At 47.7% G+C, this 25,235-nt stretch overlaps 1 protein-coding gene across 3 annotated transcripts; it reads right to left on the reverse strand.

The window, feature by feature from the left end:
• Nucleotides 1–285: 285 nt before the first annotated feature.
• LOC108937533 (E3 ubiquitin-protein ligase RNF31) lies at nt 286–19,563 on the reverse strand. 3 transcript variants are annotated; one of them, XM_029253744.1, is made up of 22 exons: nt 19,385–19,563; nt 17,210–17,300; nt 16,237–16,302; nt 15,954–16,120; nt 14,124–14,259; nt 11,120–11,177; nt 10,634–10,728; nt 9,106–9,258; nt 8,924–9,019; nt 7,648–7,890; nt 6,386–6,477; nt 5,790–5,975; nt 5,389–5,571; nt 5,201–5,299; nt 4,141–4,230; nt 3,843–3,957; nt 3,621–3,739; nt 2,959–3,072; nt 2,520–2,586; nt 1,845–1,938; nt 1,440–1,608; nt 286–1,053 (listed from the first exon to the last, which is right to left on the reverse strand). In XM_029253744.1, exons 1-22 carry the CDS (start codon nt 19,427–19,429, stop codon nt 883–885), a joined length of 2,649 nt encoding a protein of 882 aa, XP_029109577.1. In that variant the 5' UTR covers nt 19,430–19,563; the 3' UTR covers nt 286–882. The 3 variants fall into 3 exon arrangements, with proteins under 3 accessions (XP_029109577.1, XP_029109576.1, XP_029109578.1); XM_029253743.1 differs by having other exon boundaries at nt 8,915–9,019; XM_029253745.1 differs by lacking the exon at nt 7,648–7,890 and having other exon boundaries at nt 8,915–9,019.
• Nucleotides 19,564–25,235: the final 5,672 nt, after the last annotated feature.

Consider the following 25,235-nt stretch of genomic DNA (forward strand, 5'->3'; position numbering starts at 1 on the left):
GAGAAAAGCATCTGCTAAATGAATAAATGTAATTTATCAATGATAGTGAACCTATAAAAACTCTAGATATTTATGTTCATTGTAAACACCATTCCTAGAGTTTAATCACATGCAGGAATATTTTGTATTCCTACTGTAACAAACTTTATAATTCCACTATAAATTGACTCCTTTAAATACTTAGACACTCAACATAAACCCACAGTTTATTTTTTGCAGTTGTGCATTGGTTCTGAAGAAAGACACTACCAAGTGTTTTAAACTGTAAAAATAAATATATTTAACTTTTTTCATGAACACAGTGTTTGCATAAGCATTAATGTAGTAGTGCTGTTACTGGTTGTGACAGTCCTTCAAAGTACTTGTCTCATACCTTCTAGAAAAATCAGCGGACATTCTTTTGTCACAGTGCAAAACGACTTGATTACACGCAAACATTTCGCATCCTGAGGCTATAAGACCTGTTGAGCTTAGGATGGTTATGGAGTTACTGGAGTGCCGTTACATTTCCTGCAGTTGCATAAAAGAGTACTGTTAAGTTGGGGCGAGACAGAGCATGCTCAATTAATACGACAGCGTTGAGAGCCCACGACACTACGAAACTGACTGTCAGTAGAACTGAGAGCGCGCTCAGGGTCTGCGTGATGAACCCTCCTCACCTGCCAGCAGGTTTAGGCCTAAACTGCTCTTTGAAGTCGTGTTCGTACGAGCGCGACCTTGCCGTTTTAAGAACGGTTAAATTGACACGTCAGTAAGCCTCAGCCATTTTAGGATTCTGCAGTAAAAACCATGTTAATTTCAGAGTAATCCAAAAGACTGAAATCTACAACCCAAGAAGGTGCACGAGGAGGGATCTCAACAGTCCCTTGTTTCTGGGGCTCCTCAGTCGTTGAGCAGCAGCAGAATCTGGGAGTTGGGGGACACCCCCCTCCCCGGGTTGTTTGGTGCTGTGCTCCACGGCTCCTCCTGGACGGGTGTGAAGCGCGAGGCTGGAAACGCGGCCTTCCCTGCACACCCTGGGTTTCCCGGCAGCCTGAGCTGCTGCTTCACGACCTGGGGCACGAGAGCAGAGGAGCGTGAGGGAGGGCTGAGATTCACTGCCGTGATCCACCTGAACTTCATACCTTCTGCCTACAACCCTCTCTGCACCTACTTTAACATTTCGCGTTTAGCCATTGCTTTTATCCAAAGTGACACAACAACCAACAAAGAGCTTTCAACACACAAAATCATTACCGCAGTCTGACGAGAGAGAGATGAGAATCAAATAGATGACGATTCCGTCAAAAGGGATGATATGATGGAGATTTACAGAGCAGTTAGGAGATCAGGAGAAGTGGGTCCAAAGGAGATGCGTTTTGAGACTGGCAAATTCATCAAGTTCTTTACGCAAAGTGACACAAGCGCTGCGATATAAGACCACACACGCAGAGGCCCACCTGTCTCAGCCGCTGCAAGTAGACCTCCTCGGGCTCCTGTGGACAGGCCCTCGGAACGGCAATCTTCCAACGCTGAAGCTCGGCCTCCATCTCCGCCCGGTTGTACAGCTCCGCCGGATCCAAGCGGTTCTTGTTGATTAGCTCCACTAGGCACTCTTTGTAGTGCAGCCTAAAAGAGGCCAGACCACCCAAGCTGGGTTTGTACCCTAAGCTACTTGCAATTATTTACCCATTTATTACAACAGTAATTTTTACTCTAGCAACTCAGGCCAAGTACCTTGATCAAGAATACTGCAACAGGGATTCGAACCCGTGTCCTCCAGCTGCAAGGCACAGCTCCGACCACTTTGTAACAATTTCATTCCTTATGCACACACACACACCTCGGAGTGTGTTCTCACTCACATGCAGTAGCCGCCATACTCTGGGGGGGCTGCTTTCCCACAGCACTCCTCCTTCTGGCTGGAGGACTCTCTGTGCTCCAGGACGGGACACACACCTGCAAGAGTCGTCCCGCATCGACGACGGCCGTCAACAACAGAGACACACACACACACACACACACACACACACACACACACACACACAACAACTTGACCGCACGGATGAGCATTAAATGCAAAAGCCGCACACCTGGAATCACGGCACAGCTAAACATTAGTAAGGGTAACACACCCAGAACAATTACACCGCATCGGTACCCATCAACAACGCAAGCATCTGCAATAATTACACTGCATGGATACACATCAAATTCACAATCACACACCTGCAGTAAGTCAGATGGAGACAGACACACAAACACACCAGCCTGACACAGGAAGTGAAATGACTCTCAAAGGCAGGGGAGTCAGAAGGAAATAAATCATAAAAACTGTGTTTGACACAATTGCTAAGTACTCTAGGTGTAGTACTGTGACTGTAGTACTCTGAACGTTCCTTGGACCCCCTATGCCAGAAGGACCACAAACGATACAGCCGTGTTCACAACTGTGTCCTTTTTGACTCCAAACCACATCCCACAGCGCTCAGGATCCTGCCCCATCGTCACATGATACAGGTGAGGTGCCCGTGTGTTACCTGTGCGCTCCTTCCGCGGCGCCTGGCCTTTGCCATGGGGCTGCAGTGTGTAGGACACCCGATGGGACTGAAGGACAAAAATACACGAAAAAAGAAAACACATGAAACTGCAGCAGATTGATCTATGTTCCAATTGGAAAATTTACATTTATTCATCTAGCTGATGATTTTTTTCCCCCCCTCAAAGCAACTGACAATGTTAAGTTCCAATTATTTACCCATTTATACAGCTGGGTAATTTTACGGCAAGTACCTCGCTCAAGGGTACTACAGCTGGAGCTGGGATTTGAACCTGCGACCTTTGGGTCCACAGGCAGTAGCTCCAACCACTACGCTACCAGCTGCTCCGAAGAGCCCGCCCTATGAGGGTCCAAACACCCCGGTGTGTAACGGCCACCCATCGACAGTTCTCATCGGCGGGAGGGAAGTGAGCTCGAACCTGGAGCAGCTGCTGCAGTCGGGGGACACTCCAGTCCCGCAGGTGGTACAGACAGTCCCGGGGGTGGTGGGCATGCAGACCTCTGGTCCTGCACTCGGCAGAGAAATTGCAGGCCTGGCAGATGCCGAAAAAGCAGCGTTAGAGACCATGACGTGAAACGGAACGACTTTTTCCCGCGTCGCCTGGACATAAAGTACTCTGGAGACTGGAAAGTGGACACAAAGTGCTCTGAACACCACAAAACCCTGAAGTAGAAACCAGCACCTCATTCAGTTATGAACAGTGGAAGAGCCTCATGGGGCACAAGGAAGCCCATAATTCAGGGCACCAGAAGTTACAAATCGCTTCTCCGAAGCGACTCTTAGCATTAAGGCACTTGCACCTACTCACCCATCCACACAGCTGGGTCATTTTCACTGGAGTAAATCAGGGTAAGTACCTTACTCAAGGGTACTACACCAGGGGGTGGGCTTTGAACCTACAACCTACAAGTCCAAAGATGGAAACTCTAACCACTGTATTACCTGCTGCCCCTCCTACCTTACATGTGTAACAGATTTAATGGATGGAGACAGAGACACACACACACACACACACACACACACACACACACACACACACACACACACACACACACACACACACACACACACACTACTTACGGGGCCCGGCTGGAACGGCCTGCTGCAGCCTCCACAGAACTCGTGCTGACACTGGGTGCACCTGAAGTGCAGACAGCCCCCCTTGGACAGGTAGAACCGGAACCTGCACTTGGGACAGTCTGAAAGGACACGTGGAGAAACACGTGGCCGTCACACGCTGGCGCGCGCGCACACACACACGCGGAGCCGCCGTCCTTCCCGCGAGGGGCGCCGCACACCTACCAATCTTATTACGGCTGAGGAGCTGCTCCAGGCGGGCCGTCTGGTACTCCGGGTTATTGTGCAGCTGCCACTCCTTGAACTTCTCGCAGGTCAGGCCCTCGTGCTGCGGCACCCACTGAAAAGAACGCGCACACACGCACACGCGCGCATCTTTGTCTTGTTCTTTGCACTGATGGAGGAGGAAGTGTCCTTGTTTCAGCTCATTCCTCCTGGGTGTCATCCTGTTATTTTGGGGGGAAAAAAGTGTGTGCATGTCGATGTGTGTGTGTGTGTGTGTGTGTGTGTGTGTGAGACTCACAGGACCGCGGCACTTGGAGCAAGTGCTCTTCCCGCAGCTGGGACAGTCCATCCTCAATCTGTCGGCTTCGTGGAGCAGCCCAAACGAACACTAAAAACACACACGGCCACAAACGTTAGCCTCTCATTTACCCCCCCCCACCACCACAATAACAGGAAGGGATGCTGTGCAGAAATTAAATTAAATAGCACTAAACAAAGGACAGCTGGAAACGTAGTACTTAGCGCTAGCACCTTTGGACCCAGAGGTCACAGGTTTAAATCCCACCTCCAGCTGTAGTACCCTTCAGCATGGTACTTACCCTAAATTACTCCAGTACAATTATCCATCTGTATAAATGGGTGAATAATTGAAGGTGGTTAAACACTATAAGTCACTTTGGAGAAAAGCATCAGATAAATATAATTCAATTTCCGTATTTCTTATAAGCATAAATGTCCAACTATATAGATGAATAAATCTTAAATTACACAACATTTTTCAAAGTTCTTAGTTATGTCGATTTTTGCGCTAATTATGATTAGTTACAGTTTACTAGGTAAAAAAACACCACTAGTTCAGTGTCAGTTTTAGTTTGGTAGTTTATAGCCACTGGAAGATTCCAGAAGACACCAGAACATTCTAGAAAGAATCAGATCCTAAAAGGTATTATTACATTCGGTGCTTGGGACCAGGGGCCGTGTTCCTGTTCTCAGCAACACGTAGGACAAGACAAAGACTGTAACAGTGTGGGGAGGCCTGATAGGAACAGTAAACACCAGGTAATTTACACCAATTTGCTCATGTAAAATCTTCCGTTAGAGGGAACATTTTATTGCAGGTGTTCAAAAAGTGTAAGACTTACAAATTTACCTGGCGCTTTTCTCCAAAGCGACTTACAATTATTTACCCAACTATACAGCCAGGTAATTTTCACTAGACCAATTCAGGGTGAATACCTTGCTCAAGGGTACTACAGCTGGAGGCGGGATTCGAACCTGCAACCTTCCGGTCCAAAGCCAACAGCCCTAACCGATACAGTTGAGGCTGAACTGGCGACTGCGTGACAACGTTCTCTTACATGGGCACACCAGCGGAAATTGGGCATCTCCTGCAGGGCGTGGTCTCTCAGCTTCCTCTGGAAGAGCTCGTGCGTCTCCTCGTCCAGATAGTGTCGGATCTGCGAGCGGGGAAGCGCAGCGACACGGTTGCGGTTCACGGCATCTGCGTTCGAGGGACGACCGACCACGCTAACGTCCGCCTCCTGACCTGCGTGTCCAGCAGGCTGAAGAAGTCCATGGCCTCCTCCCAGCGGGCGGTGGCGCGCACGTCCGGCTTGTTGCAGATGGGACACGCCACGGCCACGATGCTCTTCTCCTTGATGACGGACGAGAAGTAGGCCTTGAAGCAGCTCTCGCAGAAGGCGCACGAGCAGTGGGTCATGGTGATGATCTGCGGAGGAGAAGCGGGTCGCGGCGCCGGTCAGAAGCGCGGAGACGGCGGCAGCGGGTCGGGGCGATCGGCGGCGGAGTCGCGGTGGGAGGAGGAGCGGGACGCGAACTGCGCGGAGGAGCAAAGGCTCACGACGGCAGCGAGGAATACGCCTTAGCTGGTGAACACGACCGCCTAGCAGTAAGATCCTCGACCCGCTCACTGACAACTGTCCCCACCTTGCCGAAGGAGACCTGCTCCCGGCAGATGGGACACTCGTGGGAGAGGAACCTCAGGGCCGAGGGGAGGTCCCGGCACGACAGCACCGCCTCCAGCACCTCCTCCGGGGCGAAGCGCCGCTCCAGGGACAGAAGGCTCCGGAACATGTCTGCCTTGTCCCGTGGAATGCCAGCTGGGAGGGGCATCTAGGAGAGAAGGACCTTACATTGCGGTTAAAGAGTTATTATTATTATAGGTGTATTTAGCTAGCACTCGTGTCCAATTCGAAATACGCCGTTTGGTTTTTCCAAATGTTCGGTTACGTGGAACGCAGCCCTGGTTACCAACCCAATATTTACATTTCTTCATTTATCTGACACTTTTCTCCAAAGCGACTTACGATGTTAAGTTACTTACAGTTATTTACCCATTTATACAGCTGGGTAGTTTTACTGGAGCAGCTCAGGGTAAGTACCTCGCTCAAGGGTACAACAGCTACAGGTGAGATTCAAACCCGCGACCTTTTTTTGGGTCCAAAGGCAGCAGCTGTAACCACTATGCCACCAGCCGTCCTCCAAGAACGGAGCAGCTGCGGCTGTGAGCTCAGGAACCTTACCGGTTTTCGGTCGACCTTCTTCACCTGGATGGGGAAGTCCTGCTTGTTCACCGTGAAGATGCGATCTGTCTGCTTCAGTACCTGTTCTGCATCTGGAAATAAGGAGGGGGGGGCAGGAGCGTGGAGTGTATCATTAGTCCGGAAAGGGGAAGAGGCATTTAAAATAAAAAATAAAAAAAGAGATTCTCGGATGCCCCCCCACCTCCCCGCTGGGCTGCTCCAAAAAGGCCCATTAGGGCATCGCAGTTTACGGTTGGATTATGGGTATTATCGTTTAGACGGGTCGATGTAAAACAGCACTGTCGAAATTCCTGCTGGATAATAATGATGGGCAATTAATAAGGTATAGAAGGAGAGATAATGGAATTCAAATATGCCTGCAAAAAGATGCTGATGATATGCAAAGTCAGATTCCCAAAACAATATAATCCTTTCGCCGGGTCTCGATAATGAGTGAAAACAGCAAAAGTCGAAGCCGTGCTGGGATCTGCACTCATCGCCAGATTAACACTTTTTACAAAAGCCGTTGCTGCTGCTGCTGCTTATTATAACACGCTCAAGAGACATTTAAAGGGGAGCGATATTCGTATATCTTATCATTCTTGACTCGGAAAGACCCCCGAAGCAAACGGTCCAGCCCCCAGCATGCAACTTGCTCACATGGTGCGGATTTCAACGAAGATGAGAACGGATGATTAAATCCACAAAACGCTCAACGAATATGTGCCTGCGAGAGCTGAACTGCACCAGACCCCAGCATCCAGCATCGCCCCCCCCCCCCCGAAGTAACTGACAGTCCATGGAGCCATATCCTACTTCCCCATGAGAAAGCCAAAGTAAGTGAAGCTAAGAGAAAAAGGTCCTTAAAAAGTAATTTGACCAATCTATGAAGAAAAAAAAAATATTTCTATTATCTGTATATTGCACTTATACTATAATTTCAGAATATTTCAACAGCTGTGGCCAAGTGTAGCGAGTCTGGAAGTGCTGAGGAATCAGTGGCGCTTCGGAGAGCCAGCGGTGCATTCGAACCCTGAGTTATTCTGCGTTTTTAAGGACCTTTCGAAGGCGCTCACAATCAGCGGCGTATCGGCGAAGATATCGACGAGCAAAGAGGGCGGCGCTCGCCGTGCTCTCCGGCGCGATGCAGTGAGAGAAGACAGTGCCGAACGGCGGTGCAAGGAAGCCAAAGCGGAAATGCGTCAAAGCAGAGGGGGGCCCCTCCGCTCTTCCCTCGACTCGCCGACCGTAGGGTCCGGTACCTCTGTGGTCGCAGAACATGACGCAGGCCTGGTCGGGCCGCCCGGCGGGGTACGTCACATCGAGGACTTCGCCTCCCCCGTTCTGCAGTCGCTGGAAGTAAATGGTGAGCTTGTTCCTCATCCTGTGGGGGGGCAACCCCAGGGGAAGCCGGTTCACCTCGATCTCGTGCCTGTCGTCAACTAGACCTTGGCCTTCAGGGACGGGGCCCTTTTTCTCTGGCCTGGGGCTGGGGCCGGGGCCACCTTCAAGAAAACAACTGCTGCTGTCAAACCGGCCATCGGCTCATCTCCGGTCTTGGCTTTAGCGTCGCCGCGCTTCCGAGGACTGTAACCGTACGCGTGAGAACAGCGGAATTGGCATGTTTTGCCCGCGTTTACATGGATTCCCTCCGGGTGCGTTGGTTTCCTCCACACTTCAAAGACGTGTATATTTCAGGGTGACTGATGACTCTAAATTGTCTCTACAGAGAATGTGTGCGACTGCCCTGAGATGGACTGGCATCCCATCCAGGGTGTACCCTGCCTCGTACCCTATGCTGCTGGATAGACTCTGGATCACAGTCATCCTGCACTGGACATGCAGTTATTAATAACCAACCAACCAACGTCAACAGCTGCTTGCCCTGAGCGGGGTCACGGCAAGCCGGAGCCTAACCCGGCAACACAGGGCGCAAGGCCGAAGAGGGAGGGGACGCACCAAGGACGGGACGCCAGTCCATCGCAAGACACCCCAAGCAGGGCTCGAACCCCAGACCCACCACACAGCGGGCACTGGACAAACCCGCCACGCCACCTCACCCCCTGTTATTAATAACAGATGAATAAAGTTGAAGCCTTTGTCCAAATAACAGCAAGGAGGAAGATACAAACATATTTTAAAGGAATCTAGTCTCGAGTTTTAGCACAACGGTAATGGTCTCTAATACTGTGGTGAGGCGGCTGGTCACCCCTGTTGGTGAGGCTAAAACAAAAACACTTATGAGTTTGGACTCATAACTAGATTTGTACTGATACGTAGCGGCCCTATAAAAAGAATACGGTATGAAAAGAGCAAGAAGCACAAGGCTACAGTATAAGTTTATATTTCCTACTCTCTCCATTGGACACATTTTCCAGCACAATTGCAATATGAGTAGAAAACAGCATTCATATGCAAACACTAACCCCAAAACATAAAATCACATTTTTATTTCTATTTTTAAAAGAATCTTCATTTTTTTCCCTTTTCTCCTCATTGCGTTTCATAAGCAAACAGGTGAATGCTAACCTCGATTACCGGGGTTTAGTTGGTACATGTTGGCCACATTATCGAGCTGCAGACTCTTGAAGAGGTTGTTCACGTCTTCCAAATTGGAGGGACTCGTGTTTGCGGCTGAAGATGCGGAAATAATGAAATCAAGCCAACGCCGTGACCGTCTTCTCGGGAGACATCAGCAGAGATTGCGTACAAAGCCCTACCTGGCGTGTCCTGGAGGAAGGGGTTCAAGGGGGAGGGAGAGTGACCCCTCTCTTCTCCAAAGGTGATACCCAAATCCAGGAGCTCTTCTGTGTAGGACTTCCTCGTACCCGAGGGTCCGGCGGTGCCGGGCTGCCCGTCCTGTCGACCGTCAGCTACGGCAGAGAGACGAAGCAAAATGAAAGCGCAACCTTCCGAGATGAAATGCAAATTATTTGGCGCTCAGAAGCGAAAGCGAAAGCATTCCTGTGCAGACCGACAGTCGGCCGAATGGCAGACGGGCAAATGGGAGGTTTCTTTTTGGGTTTTGAATGAGTCGAGATAATAAGTAACAGTATCTACAGTTAATCCACGCAACGAGAGTAACATTTATAGATCAGATACCAGTGCGGCATTGTGTGTCGACATGAATTGCGCCGAGCACGCAAACGCTCGCGTGAAAGCGACGACAAAGAATTAACGTGAATTACGAAGGAAAACTGGGCAACGACTGTACTCATGTGACGGCAGAGAACTCCATATACACTCGGTGAAAAATGTTTTCGAAAAAAATCGGGACTTAAATTCTGTTTGTTACTCAATTCATCTTTAAATCCAACCATTATGTCCCAGTCAATAAAAACTTAATGACAGAGACATCCCTCGATTTATTCTTTCGCTAGTTTCTCTAGAAACCTTACATAAAGCTACAAAAAAGCTATAATGAACTAAACATTTGCTGTAAGACTGCTGTTTATTCTATTTTTATCAACTGCTCCTATGCAGGAAACACTGTGGACGGGTTGCCGGTCAGTCGCGGGACTTTCGTTTTATTTTATTAATTTGAAAAAGAAAAAAAAATTAAGACTGCTTTAAAATGACAGAAAATAAATATAAAATAAATATAAAAATAAATATACCAATTCATCACGCAAACCTCGTCAGCATGCGGACCCTTATGCTTTGCTTTATGCAATCAACAAAAGCATATTAGAGAAGTAACTCTATTGATTTGCTGGGTAGGTTCTGCAAAAGTCTTGGATATAGCTATAATAAATAATAGCCTTTAAGAGTGTTTTTAGGTCCACTCAACATTTTTAATAACTTTACATAAAAACTTTCTCAGTGATCCGACACTGTTTTCCAAACCGACTTATTTTTCGTGCTACTTACGATTGCTTTTATACTGCATTTATACAGATAAATAATTTTTACTGCACTGATTTAGAGTAAATATGGGTAAAAATGTGGGAGGTTACTACCTGTTGCTCTCCAAAGTCAGTTTAAAAACTCGGAAAAGGTCACCACGAACTCATGTTTAACGCCGATTTGTTCCAGTTTATCCAATAAATATCTGAAATATTCGTGTTCTTGTTATTTATCACTGACACAAGACATGAGCGTTAAACACTATGGGTGCGAGGTGAACTACTTCAGTCTCACGCTCCCATTCCGTTTGGATGTATTTTACTGCCAACCACCTGCTGAGTGTGGAAAAGCAGGTTGCATTTGAAAATAAAGTGAAAAGAGTCAGAACGAAACGACGCTCACTGTTAGCAGGGCCCGTCTTCGCAGGGGAGAGCGGAGCCGGTCCGGGGCTCGGGACCGCTCTACGTTGCGGGGAGGCGCTCGCTGGGTACGCCGGACTGAGGAGGACGAAAGGCAGAGAATCCAGTGAAAACCCAGGAGTTCGAGGTGAGTGTGCAAATCACCGGTGTGGCTGGAGTCCAAGGGCAAAGAAGCATACAGCCGCAAAGCATTGTGGGTAATAAATAAACGGGCAGGGATTTATGTCTGGAACACTAGGAACGAAACTGTGAGAAATGAACACAGAGTAATATGTTATAATAATTGATCATTTTAAAAATATATCACACTATACATTGTTTGTACCTCTACAGCAAACATGCAAACTTAGGAGGAAAAGAAATTAAATTAACTCGTTGAATCGGCTGACTTGTATAATCATACGGACAAGGGTGACTGGGATGTCGGAGGCGGCGGTCGCTCTCGCTGCCAAGAACACAAGCCCCTTACCCTGCGTCTGGACAATACTGCCGGTGAGGGTCCAGGAACTGCTGGGCTGCGCCGCTTCCTGCGGAAGACAGAAGACAGACACACGCATTTTTAATTAAAATACGTTTTTCAAAATGAACAAGGCTGCCTGGCGGACAGAGCTGCTGCCTTGTACTCTAAGGACACAGGTTTGAATCCCGCCTCCTGCAGCGGTACCCCTGAGAAAGACACTTGAATTGAAATAGGGAAAATGACCCCGTGGTGTCAATTAAAGTCGCTAAACATACAAACGTAACACTGCAAGCTGTTTTAGACAAAGCTATCTGCAACGTGAACAAATATTAATATAATGGCATCCACTCATCTCTTACATCTGGCCAATAATGACTGTAAATGTGCACACAACTATTTCCTTTTGATAAGGCAAATAAAGAAATATAATAATAATCAGAAGTATGAAGAACCACAAAGTGTTTTCAGGCTGAATATCTGATCTATTTTAATCACATTCAGTATCTATAAAAAACAGAAAAATACCAGAACATCTGAAATGAATCCTATGCATATCAATTTGCAATATAACACTTTTACTTTTTTTTTTTTCTTTCTTTCTTTCTTTCCCCTTTAACTCCTGGTAGCGTAGTGGTTAGAGCTACTGCTTTGGATCCATAGGTCGCAGGTTCAATCCCCGCCTCTCTACTCGCTGTAGTACCCTTGGGCAAGGTACTTATCCTAAATTGCTCCAGTAAAAATTACCCAGCTCTTTAAACGGGTAAATAATGGTAACCTTCACATTGTAAGTCGCTTTGGAGAAAGGCGTCAGAGAAACATAAATGTACTCCCATTAAATAAATCTTTGTAGTTCACTGCAAAGTATATTTGTGCAGATTAACAGCAGGGCAGCTGTTTTACTGTCTCAGTCAAGCAATTAAACTGACCCTGCAGTACATGTAAATACCCAAATGTGCACAGGTATCGTATTAAATCATGGTACCGCACTTTATACTGGGAAAAATGCCATTATTATATACAGACATGCTTGTTTGGGAGGGAAAATTAGTTGGATCATTACTCGAGTCATGCACGTTTGGCCAATCGCGCACCAAAGATAAGAACACATAAAAGATGTACCGCTGCATTTGCACAACTAATTAAACACCTCGCACCATATCTCATTTGCATGTATTCAGAGGAAGAACGCGGGGAGGCCGTGGTCACGCCTGATTTTCAACCAGGTGTGGGAGAGGTGGATCGCGGCGCCCGACAGCTGAGCTGCTGTAAATTACTTAAACGCCATTTCCCCTTTCGCACGGCGCACCAGGAATGGAAGGTGGCTTAAAATAACTTCATTATAACCGTTAATCGAGATTTGTAAATTATGTGAATCAATTATTGCCCTAATTGTTTACGCTTCCTCACGCGAGGCAGGTGGGGTTAAATATAGGCGCCAGAAGAAGCGCAGTGAAACCAGAGCATTCTGGGAAGATCAGTTTACATTTATTAATTTATTTAGCAGCTGCTTTTCTCCAAAGCAACTTCCAATGAACTCTCTGTAGTGTTATCAGGCCACACACCTTATTCACCGCGGTGACTTACACTGCTAGATACACTACTTACACTGGGTCACTCATCCATACATCAGTGGAACACACTCTCTGTGTTGCTCACACACTATGGGGGAACCTGAACAGCATGTCTTTGGAGAGTGGGAGGAAACCAGAGCATCCGGAGGAAACCCACGCAGACACAGGGAGAGCATGCAAACTGCACACAGACTGAGAGGGGATCGAACCCATGTCCTCTCGCACGACAGCAGCACTCCTTGCTGTACTACTGTGCCGGTTTAAACTCCTCCTGTCCTCGGCTAGAATGAAAATGGAAGTGTTGAGATGCCCTGCTGTTCTGCACCGTCTTCCTCCTGCTCTCTTAACACTTTTTGCGGTTAATAATGCCCTCAGTACAACCCACAGCTGATGTAAAGGTGCGATGTTATCGTGCGACAATATACAGCATTCGATCCAGGCGGATCGTCCACAAATAACACGACGTGACAAAATTGTTGGAGATTCTATTCAGTGTGCTCTCATGTTGGTGAAGTATCGATCACATGACCTTTGTTGTGCGTGATGTGTTCTGATGAAGCACGTATGTAAATAAATGTTCTCCCCTTCCGGTTTAAGCAAACCGATGGTGTGAACGTGTACTTTGTTACCTCCGTTAAGTATAATCTATTTACCACTTCTCAAACGCAGAGATGGCTGCGCCAACAAAAATGTTTCAAAGTTCTTAGTTATGTCAATTTTTGCATTGATAATGATTGAGGTTTACCGATTACAAAAATACCAGTCATCCTTCCACGGAAATTTTCAAGAATTTATGAGATTTTTCACTCACACGTATAAGTAACACCATTTCATTTACTAACAAAAAAATACATAGATATTCAGCACTGGAACACAGGCGCTGAAGCACAGCAGCCATTAGAAGATTCTAGAAATTGCCAAAACTAGAAGAGCATCAGATCGTAAAAGGTACTGGAATATTCGCTGGTCGGAACCCAGAGCCGAAACTGGAAAAAAAACTCCTCATTTCAAGAATGTGGATTATTTTTCTAAAACCTGAAATATAGTACGAACTTACGCCAAAAGTACGTTTAACAAGACTGACTGGAAAATGGGGGGAGGGGAAAAAAAAAAAAAAAAAGGCATAATAAAATTTCTGCGACGCTGTGTAACGCGTGTTGACGTCTGGGTGTGTGCGCGTGACGGCATCGTGGAGGGAAGCGTATCCCGCGGACACGCTCACCTGTGGCTCTCAAGCCACTTAATGGCCCAAAGGTGGCGATCTGCCCGTGAAGGTCACAGCCCCACGGTATTTAACCCCCCCCCGCCAACCCTAAGCTAAAGGACATGCCTTCAGCGCTCTCCTCCCGCTCTGCTGGAGACCACAGGGGACGTGCGCTTCCTACAGCGACCTTCTCGAAGCAACACGTGCACAGAGTCCAGAGGCGGCCCCCCCCCCCCACCTGTCTGCGGAGGACACTCCGGGTGCGGTGCTGCAGATGCGGCTGCGGGGCTGAACGGCGTCACGGTGAAAAGCGGGGTCTCTCTCTGAAAGGCGGCCCGCATCTCCTCGATGACGACAGACAGGTTGCAGCGCCCCTGCGTTTCAAGGCAAAGAGAAATACTGAGAATACTAAGGCGGAACTTATTATTATGATTCGTTCATCTGGCACTTTTCGTACGGCCGCCAACCTCCGATGGAAAAAGTTCGAAATCGGAACCGTCGGCGGGGGGGGACGACTGTGAGCCGCGATAGTTTTTAGCAAAGTGATCACGAGGCTCATTCCCAGAAGCAAGTATCCGTGCAAATGGTTGACTGAAAAAAATGGTTCGGGGATGGCTATTTTGTTATTTCTTTTATTTATTCTTTGGGAAATTTGAATTTTGCCAAAAAAAAAAAAAAAAAAAAATCGTAATTTCCGGACTCAGAATTGAAAATCGGAAAAATTCTGGGAAAATAGAATGCTTTGGGCAGCTATGATTTCACCAATGTGAGGTCTGTACTCTAACCTACCGACACTTACTAATCCATTTTAATTTATGCAGTTGGGTAACTTTTACTGCATCAACTCAGGGTAAGTTCCTTAACCAAGGGTAATATGGCAGGAGGGGGAATTCGAAGTAGGAACAGCCAGGTGACGACTTTAACCGAAATGCCACCTGTCCCACAGACAAGCTTTTCCTTCAACTAAATGTGGGGGTTGAGAACAGATTTGCTACTTGGCGGGCGTCTCGTAACTGCCAACCATTCCTATTTTTCCAGTTTTCAACACTGATTACGGAAATTACAATCTTTGTTGCAAAATTCCGCTTTTCCAAAATAAATAATAATAATAAAAAAAAAATCACCAACACCACCCACACACTTGTCTCTGATCTATCTTTTTTAGTCAACCATCTGTACAGATACTTGCTTCAGGGCATGAGCATCATACTCACCCCACGTGATCACTTTGCAAAAGTGATTGCAGCTCAAATTCCTGCATGAACATTGCAAACTTTCGCCACTAGGTCCAGTTAACCTGCACAGAAAATTATTATTTTTTTTTTCCCCCCACTCGTTACACTCTGTATTTCAGCAATGCAAAACTATGTGACTATAAAGGCAATACCCATGTTGATGATGATCAAACACCCCTGGCCCCTTCGGTCCCAGTTTTTTTTCCCCCCTCCTCCAACGAAGGTTGGCAGCCATGGTCTCTGTATCCCAGGGATGACGTACTTTATTGCCCCTGAACGGCTCAGGTAAAACATACAGCTGTATAAACAGATAAGCTGCTTTGGGTACTAGCACTGATTCAGCCAGAGCAAGATCTAAAAAAAATAAATAATAATTACATTACAATTATTTATTTAGCAGGCGCTTTTCTCCAAAGTGACTTCCGATGAACTCCATGTAGTGTTATCAGCCCACACACCTTATTCACCGCAGTGACTTACACTGCTAGATACACTACTTACACTGTGTTACTCATCCATACATCAGTGGAACACACTCTCTCTGTCACTCATACATTATGGGTGAACCTTAACAGAATGTCTTTGGAGTGTGGGAGGAAACCAGAGCACCTGGAGGAAACCCAAGCGAACACAGGGAGAATATATGAATTCCACATAGGCTGAGCAGGGATCAAACCCACGTCCTCTCACCCCATCCAGCTGCTGTGAGATGGCATCGCTACTCACTGTGCCACCATGCCATCCATAAAAATAATAATAATAACAACAACAACAACAATACATGGCAGAATGGCGGGCAACGCAGGAAAAGACGAGAAAGAGAAGGGACTAACAGGAACCCAGTTTCTGAGGCAACGCAGGAACACAAGGCCGGCGGCGTCCACAAAGCTGCTGTTGGTATTGATCACCATGGAGACAGAGGGGCGCACCAAGCACTTGGGAGGGTTCTGGGGGTGCGTTTCATGGAGCCAGATGCACACTGGGATGTTGTACATAAGTCCTAAGGATGGGCGAGATGGACAAGTCAACGAATGGGAAGCATACGTTTCAAAATCACAGTATGGCGGATGAAGATGGGGGGGTTTAAGATTACGGCATCGATCCGGCCCCGTTTACCTTCATATGCAACAGGAATAGTGCCGCTCAGGTTGACCAGCTTCTTCTTCTCCATGTTGGCGTAGCCTACAAAGAAAGATCATTTTCAATTAACAGTAATGGAGATGAGTGTGTCTGCGATGGAGGGATTAACCAGAGGTGACCCTGGTAAAGTACGGTTAACGAGCACCATACTGTACTAACCATGACAGATGTCTTTGCTTGCAGCGAAATTATACTCCCTGTAATTTCCTTTACCGTTTCGCATGTAGCGAACGCACCAACATTCCCTAAACCACTCGTCGATTACAGGTGTCGCGTCTGTCATCAACACCGATCATCTCGCGTTAAACAGCAAATCCTTCAATATATCATTTATTATCAACAACTGCCTGTGTACTGTGGGGTCGTGGTGGTCCGGAGCCTATCCTGGAAGCACTAAGTAGAATGCGATGTGGACAGGATGCCAGCACATTGCAGGGAAGATGCACACACACACACACACACACACTATAGGCAATCGTGGGCCACCAATTCCCCTGAAACATGTCTTCTGACAGTGAGCGGAAACCAGAGCACCTGGAAGAAGCCCACACTACCACGGAACGAACATGCAAACTCCACACAGACGGCGCCAGCTCTGACCCCACATCCAAACACACAACCCAGGCACCGTGAGGCACCGGCGCTTCCCATTGTACCACCTTGCCGCCCTCCTTTAATAACGTAATCGCTAATCGATTTCCAAACAATATATCCAATTAATTATCTGGCTAAGGTAGAGAGGGTTATGGTGACTTGGTGCCAGGACTCGCGGCTGGCTGCTCCCTGGATCAGGCGCCGGTCCACTCAATATTTAATGGAGTTAATTAATTAAATAAACGACGTGGGCTCCCCGAACTTCACGGGTCCGACCAGTCGACAGCGCTCAGAAATCAACGGCGTCGATGACGAAGACGCTGTCCTCGGCGTAGCACACGAGCTCTACACTCACAGTAGAAGTCGATGTAGAGGTGGAGGTCTCTGTAGGTTGCCGTGGCGATCCGCACGTCGGCCGCCGCCTCGGCGGGAAAGGAGTAACCGCACTGCAGGTGGACAGAGAGACGCAGAGGGCGCCGTGGGTCAGCTCCACGTCCGGCCGAAGGTGACAGCGTCTCAAGGAGGCCAGCTGGTCCTGAGCTCGCCGGTCTCCATGGAAACCTGACTCGAGGCAGCGCCCGGGGAGAGGAGCCAAGTACGGCTGGATCACGCCCGAGGAGCGCCCGCACCACTTGTACTCGCAAGGCATTAGGCTACTCAACACCCACCCCCACTGACAGCCACCTGATACGTTTCTGTATACAGCGCTGCTCGAAGGTATGGCAACCCCTTGCGTCCCTTAGTTTTACCACAAAATGGGTATGAAAATGAAAATCCCCGTTTCTCACGTGACATAACAGGCGTGTAATGATCAATTCCATGTGTTGCTTCAGATGAAATCATTTGTGTAGTAGAAACATGCAAGTAGTGCAGGTGAAGCCCAAGTTGCATTGGTTAAACCAAGTAGGTAAGCAGAATAAGGGGTGTAAATCATAGTAATTATTTCATTTCAGCGGGGGGCGCAGTGGGTTGGACCGGGTCCTGCTCTCCGGTGGGTCTGGGGTTTGAGCCCCGCTTGGGGTGCCTTGCGACGGACTGGCGTCCCGTCCTGGGTGCCCCCTCCCCCTCCGGCCTTACGCCCTGTGTTGCCGGGTTAGGCTCCGGCTCCCCGCGACCCCGTATGGGACAAGCGGTTTCAGATCATATGTGTGTGTATGTGTATTTCATTTTATAATTTTAAGATTTTGAATTTATGACAAATATTTTATACAAGAATAATGACCATCCCTGTAGGGTTCACATACTTTCAAGCAGCCTTGTATATCGTCTTCTTGTTGTATACAATGTATCAGTGCTATATTTACTGTGTGTTTACCGGGGTTGTATTTACTGTCTGTGTACTTACTGAAGACTTTATTTTTACTACTCTTAAAGAGTCTGCGGGAGACATGGGAGCAAGGGTTTCTTTGTGCGATGTACACCCACACTACACACACACACGTGCGCGCGCGCGCGCGCACACACACACACACACACACACACACACACACACAAGAGTGGATAGAGGGGGGGCCGATCCTGTCTGAGCACAAAAATCAATAGGTGTCATAATCATCATCATCATCATCATCTGGGATTACAAGACTTGTGATCATCACACAGCCAACGGCCTCAGACGATCACACATAATCGAGACTCAAGATAAATCAAAGCCAATACTATGAACCCCTTTTTAATGGACTCATCTGTTCAATAAAGCTTACAGCGTTGGATAATCGACTTTACACCCATTTACCTATTTATACACTATAAGTATCTGGATCAAGGGCACTACAGGAGGAGTGGGATTTGAAATAAATCACTACACGGCAATTTGAGTTTTTCCTGTTTTTGCAATGATTATGTAAAGAGCTCTAACTGGACTGTAATTTAAAGTGTGTTTCTGGAATTATAAATGTGATTCATCGATTCATAACACTGAACATCCATGTAATGGGAGCAGCAGTGTGGTTCATATCAGTAACTTTTCCAAAGGTATAAAAATACACTGTTAATGATAATACTGTATATCACAGCGCGAGGAACACCAAGCGCGCACGCGCACACACGCTGACATTACACGCGGCTTCAGCAGTCTGTATGTGAGCGCTGGGAACAGACACTGACATGCGCGCTCTCTCTCTCTCTCTCTCTCTCTCTCTCTCTCACACACACACACACACACACACACACACACAGACACACACACAGACAGAGAGAGAGAGAGAGATACCGATACTGTCACTATTATTCGTTTTGTGGGAATAATTTGCAGCAAAAAACACTGCTCCAGCTCTCGTCCTACTAGCAATACCAATAGCATGTCGGACAATATAAGAAATAATAATAATAATAATAATGATAATGATAAAAATCACAGCTCCGAGCTCGACTCCACTCACTCTGGCCTTCGTGTTTATTATTAGGTGTTTTACTATAGTCATATAGTGTATGCTTCTTACCAACTGAAACCTACTTCTTTCTCCCAGACACACACACACCGACAGAGTGATACAAACACCGCAGCGGCTCTCGCGCGATCGATCCCTACCGCGGCCAGCGCCTCGTGCTCCCGGTCTGGATCCACGCGCCACATTTTGCCGCTACACTCCTGCCTTTTTCACCAACATTTATGGAACTAGGGCACCGTGACGGGTCACACAGAGTGCCAGGGCGGGTGCGGGCGCGGGCCGGGATTCGAGAGCGGCACTCATTTCTCCAACGATTCCGTCACCGGCAGCGGGTTTCGGTTCTGACGTCACGCGGAAGTGCAGCGCCACAGTGGGCGGGTCCAGCCGCCATGTTTGTTGTGGCGTCTCCGCGCAGCGCTGCGGGCGGAAGGTGTCGCACGTGGCGAGAGATCGCGTGACACTTTTGGAACGGCGTTATTTCCTTGGAAACGTTCGCGGACGTGAAACACACGCACGCACAGAGAAAATATTTTGATTTTACGTTCCCTCCCACTTGAATGCAATAAATAATTCCCGACTTCACTCGGTGAAACTATATGGAAATATATGACACTTTTTTCCCAGTAATAATTTTTTTTTTTTTTTAATAATTTTGAATGGAGGGGCGCGGCGGCGTGCTCTCTCTGGCGGGTCTGGGGTTCGAGTGGGATGCCCTGTGAGGGGCTGGCGTCCCGTCCTGGGTGTGTCCCCTCCCCCTCCAGCCTTTGCTGCCTTATGCCCTTTATTACCGGGTTTTAGGCTCCGGTTCAACGCGACCCCGCTCGGGACAAGCGGCTTCAGTCGGCAATACATCATTATCGATATGATATGTGTGTGTAATTTGAATAACATTTATGAAACTTTTGCTTTGTGAGGATACCTCCATGGTATCTGTTCCTTATGATTTACTGATACTCTCCTTGCTGGGGACATATTATTCTTCTAAGTGGAATACGCACAAACACACATACGTTTGTGCGTTTTCCACTAGAGTTATAGTTATACTAGTAGCGCTGCATATCGTCTGTGTGTGGGGTGAGAGGACGTGGGTTTGATCCCTGCTCAGTCTGTGTGGAGTTTGCGTGCTCTCCCCGTGTCTGCGTGGGTTTCCTGGACTCCAGGTGCTCGGGATGGATGGATGGATGGATGGATGGATGGATTGATTGATTGATTGATTGATTGATTGATTTGCATCAGCACAGAGCCATGAAAAGCAGAGCAGGTTTTGCTATAACTACCGAAGTTTATATTAGCGAGTGATTACATAGACGTGACATCAGACATAATGGCCAAATACCTACCTGTAATTAAGTTTACTAAGCTTCCTCCAGCTGCAGGCAGGTAAGTGTGAGACGAACAGAGTGTCACTGAGGGCAGTTCCAGGGTGGACCTCTCTGTCGGTACTCTGCCCTGACCTTCTGGAGCAGGATGGCTCTTGACTGCGGGAGATCACTGTCAAAGATCAGGGTGCCATGTGTCTTCTCTAAAGTCCTCCATTGTCTGATTGCTCCACCAGGGTGCGGCGAACCCAAGCTCCTTCTAGCCGAGGAGCCCCGCAGCTGCCCTTTGAGGCTGTCCCTTTCCATCAGGAATCACAGGGCAGACCTTCAAGGGGTCAGACGGAAGATCACGACATCTTTTTACTCCTGAGGTCTCCAAATGAGCTGCCCGCGCTGAAGGGCTGTCAGAACAGCGTGGATATTTAAATAATTAAGATGCGCCCTCACTTGTGGTAACAGTTTAGTGCTGAGGCCTTAATCGTTTTGTTTTCACATTAAATGATCATCATTATTAGGCATTGATTAGTCTATTTCTCAGCATCCCACACCTCGGTCATATGACTAAAACTGACAGTCATACAGAAATTATATATACACACACACACACACACACACACATTTTCTGAACCGCTTGTCCCATACGGGGTCGCAGGGAACCAGAGCCTCACCCGGCAACACAGGGTGTAAGGCCGGAGGGGGAGGGGACACACCCAGGACGGGACGCCAGTCCGTCGCAAGGCACCCCAAGCGGGACTCGAACCCCAGACTCACTCGAGAGCAGGACCCGGTCCAACCCACTGCACCACCATGCCCCCCCCATAAATTACATACAAACATATACATTTATAGATGATCTGATTTAGTACTCTAGAGTGATTGGGCTTTTTCTGTTATATCAGGTACATGAAAGACCATTCAAAGCATGTGATTCTATATAAAATCAACTAATCTAAGCAATAAATATGAATTAAATGTACATATTGTATTTATCAGTGTGGATTACTCGTAAATGTTAATACATTCAGTGCTGAAATAAATTAATTGCCACCTTGTAATTGCAATGTTCTCTGAAACGTAATATTGCAATTAATTTTGTACTTTAATGTTTGTATGGTCTCAGTTTTATTCTCTCTGTGATTTTGTATGTTATGCTTTGTATTTTTAATGTCTTCGATAGACTCCCTGTCGGGCTTTAACATCCCCATTCTTGTGACTACAGCAAGATTCTGGAAGAGCCGCAATGAGAATAACAGGTGCAAAAAAAGGTCTGTGGAATGGCCAGGGGACGGTGTGCCAGAGGTCCCCACTCCTCCAGCAATCGGTTGTGAGACGGTTTAGCTGCCCTCTCCGATTGGGCCCCCACCTTCCTCCCTCAGTGGGGGCTTGATGAATACACTTCCTAATTTTTCCGGAGTACCTCATTCATCTCTGCTCCTCTGTGAGGCTCTCCGCTCATTCGTCATCAGCAGAGAGGCCAGGGTGCTGCTCCTCGGGTCAAACTCCATGAAAAAGGGGCACTTTAATGGGTGCGAGGGCAAGGGATAAAGACAACTCATTCTTAACTGGTCAAAGAGAGTGTGTTGTTTAGCGAGAGAGAGAGAGAGTGTGTGTGTGTCTGTGCGCTTCAGATACCTAGTCTAAATCACATGAGCATCTCAGTTACTTCGTTGCAATGTACCTTAATGTACCTTACCTGACTGGATGACCACGTACAGAAAAAAATTACCACTAAATCGCAATCTCAGCCACTCACTCTGATATTAGCATACAGAAAAAGTTTTGTAAGGATGTTATTTTATCTAAGATACTGTTTTCACCCAGTTCCACAGCAGGTGGTACAGTGGTACAGTGGTACGGTGAGTATGTTGCTGTCCTACACTGCCTGTGTAGTGTAAGAGGACATGGGTTTGATTCCCCACCTCAGTCTGTGTGGAGGTTGCAGGTTCTTGCTATACCTGCATGGCTTTCTTCCTGGTTCTCTGGTTTCCTCCCACACTCCAAAGACATGCTGTCAGGTTCACCCATAGTGTGTGAGTGACAGAGAGAGAGAGTGTGTGTTCCACTGATGTATGGATGAGTGACCCAGTGTAAGGAGTGTATCTAGCAGTGTAAGTCACCGCAGTGAATAAGGTGTGTGGGCTGATAACACTACATGGAGTTTGTTGAAAGTTTCATTAGAGAAAAGCATCTGCTAACTCAATGAAAGACTTCACACCTCTGGAAATGCAAGCATTTTATCAGTTTTACCACGGATAATTTTAGCGACGCTGTTAATCGCTTCTCAGATATGAAGGACTATCTAAACGCCTTCATTAAAAGTAGATCAGCGTTCCCTGTAGAAGGTTATTTATACTTCGTTTGTGAAGTTCAATAAGAAACAAAAACACCATAAGGTAGTTGGACTCGCATGTTTTCCAGCATCTCTACATGCCACATAATGCTGCCTCAATTTTTATTAATTATCGCCGATGTGACCATTAATAGCTGCAGCATAATTACATCATAATGCCTGGCTCTTGTAACAGTATGGTATAAACCTACGCCCTGACAGCTGTGCAATGGCGCAGCACCAACACAAGGAGTCACTGTAACATTTAGCATCTCGCCTTGTTTTTTACCGCACTAAACACTCGTACATACACCGAAAAGGACGACCCACGACACACACGGGTTCGTGGATATTGGGTTTATTACCTACAGTTTCATTTAAAAGGAATTCTTCTAATAAAGTGCTTACGTGAGGTGTTATCCTCCACCCACCTTGAATCTGAAGTTCTGAACTAAGATGGCAAAATATGAAAAGGACTGGAAGGAAAGAACAGAAGAGAGAAGGGGGGGGGGGGGATGCATAGAGAAAGGAGACGGTTTGGTCAGTGGAGTGGGAGACGGAGGAAGGTCTATGAAACGAATGCGGTTTTCACACTGCTACAGACGGCGACGCGGCCGCATGTGGCCCAGGAGAGAGGAGCGTTTCTGCTGATGACAATGTGTACCAGCTGCATGCGATTACACCGTGAAGGTGACTTCTCCTCCCAGGTACCGCCGGCTGCTGGCTGGTTCCTGTCCGGCTGAAGGGAGGGAAGAACCAGGCCTGTGATACAGAGCAGCGGTCAGGACACCAGGAGTGATCACGGAGTTGTGGGCAGTTTGTCTCGACTGGACGGCAAGGAGCTCCAACTGGGAATTTTTCTCTGAATGCACCTGCATTAATCAGATGATGCTGTCTGCCGGTAAACAAGTGAATGGGCCTGGAAATGGATTTTATGAAACGCTATTAACTCCAGAACCGAACCACACATGGCTAATTTTGTAAGCATATACTTAATTGAAAATATTACTTGCCATCGCATTCACAGTGTACACTATCTCTGTGCCCTGTGCTTCCAGGATAGGCTCCAGACCACCACAACCCCAAACTGGAGAAGCAGTTACTGATAATGGAGGGCAGACACCAATGGAAGGGTCACAGAGAATTTATTTTTTTAAATTTCTATTGCTTTATCTAAGGAGGCACGGTGGCGCAGCGGGCTTGGCCGGGTCCTGCTCTCTGGCCAGTCTGGGATTTGAGTCCCGCTTGGGGTGCCTTGCGATGGACTCGCGGCCCGTCCGGGGTATGTCCCTTCCCCCTCCAGCCTTGCGCCCTGTGTTGCTCGGGACAAGCGGCTTCAGCCAGTGTGTGTGTGTGTGTGTGTGTGTGTGTGTGTGTGTGTGTGTGTGTGTGTGTGTGTGTGTGTGTGTGTGTGTGCGCACTTTATCTAAGGTTTTTACAGGATTTAAGCAGTGCATAAGTGGAGGGAAGTCTGTCCTATGTAACCTTAATGGATTTTTGACTTAGTGGTAAGAATAATTTGGAGTTACAGAGAGACTTCAGCTCTTTACTGTGTTGTGTAAGTAGAAAGCAGTCATATTCAGGTGTTAGAGTACAGGAAAGCCAACCAGAAACCTGTTATGTTAACTTTCTGAGCCCACACTTTTCTCCACAGTGACATACAATCTTAAGCTGCTTACAGTGATTTACCGATTTATGCAGCTAGGTACTGGTGCAATTCAGGGTAAGCGCTGTACCATGGCCAAGAATATTACTGCTAAATTAAGGAACGCAATGCAAAAAATACTACAGCAGGAGCTGGGACCTGAACATGGCTCTTTCATGACCACTGACCGCTAAGGTGCCTATCGGCCCTCTTGGTGAGTAACAATTAGGATGTCCTGATTTTAAGTTGGAGCGTGGTACCACATGGAGCGTGGCGGTAAGTCTGTTTCCCTGGCGCCGCCTGCATCCAGGTATCCGCAGACACGCTACATCTAGGCCACGTGCTGGTCTCCCGGGGCCTGTCCCTCTGCCACTGACCTACTTCCACACAATGGAGACACGCTTCGCAGACTCGCCTTCCGCTCCAAAGGAGAACCCCCTCCCGCCTCCCGAAACCAAGCGGGACTCCCTGGTGCGGAGTCGTCCGCCCCGAGCGGAGCCGCACACAGCTGGCGCATGACCGGAGCTCGGCGAAACCTGCATCCCGAGGAGACCCCCTCGTCTCCCGCGGTGTGGTCCACTTGGAAACGATCCCCCCAGATGAAGGGAACCAACACTGTGGTCCACAGCAATGTGGCCTGACGTGCCGCCGCCACATGAAAGAGCCCTTGCACTCGTGGAGCCAGCCAGCCGCTAAGA

Source organism: Scleropages formosus, chromosome 7 (genome assembly GCF_900964775.1).
Source record: "Scleropages formosus chromosome 7, fSclFor1.1, whole genome shotgun sequence".
In the NCBI taxonomy this organism is placed as follows: Eukaryota; Metazoa; Chordata; class Actinopteri; order Osteoglossiformes; family Osteoglossidae; genus Scleropages; species Scleropages formosus.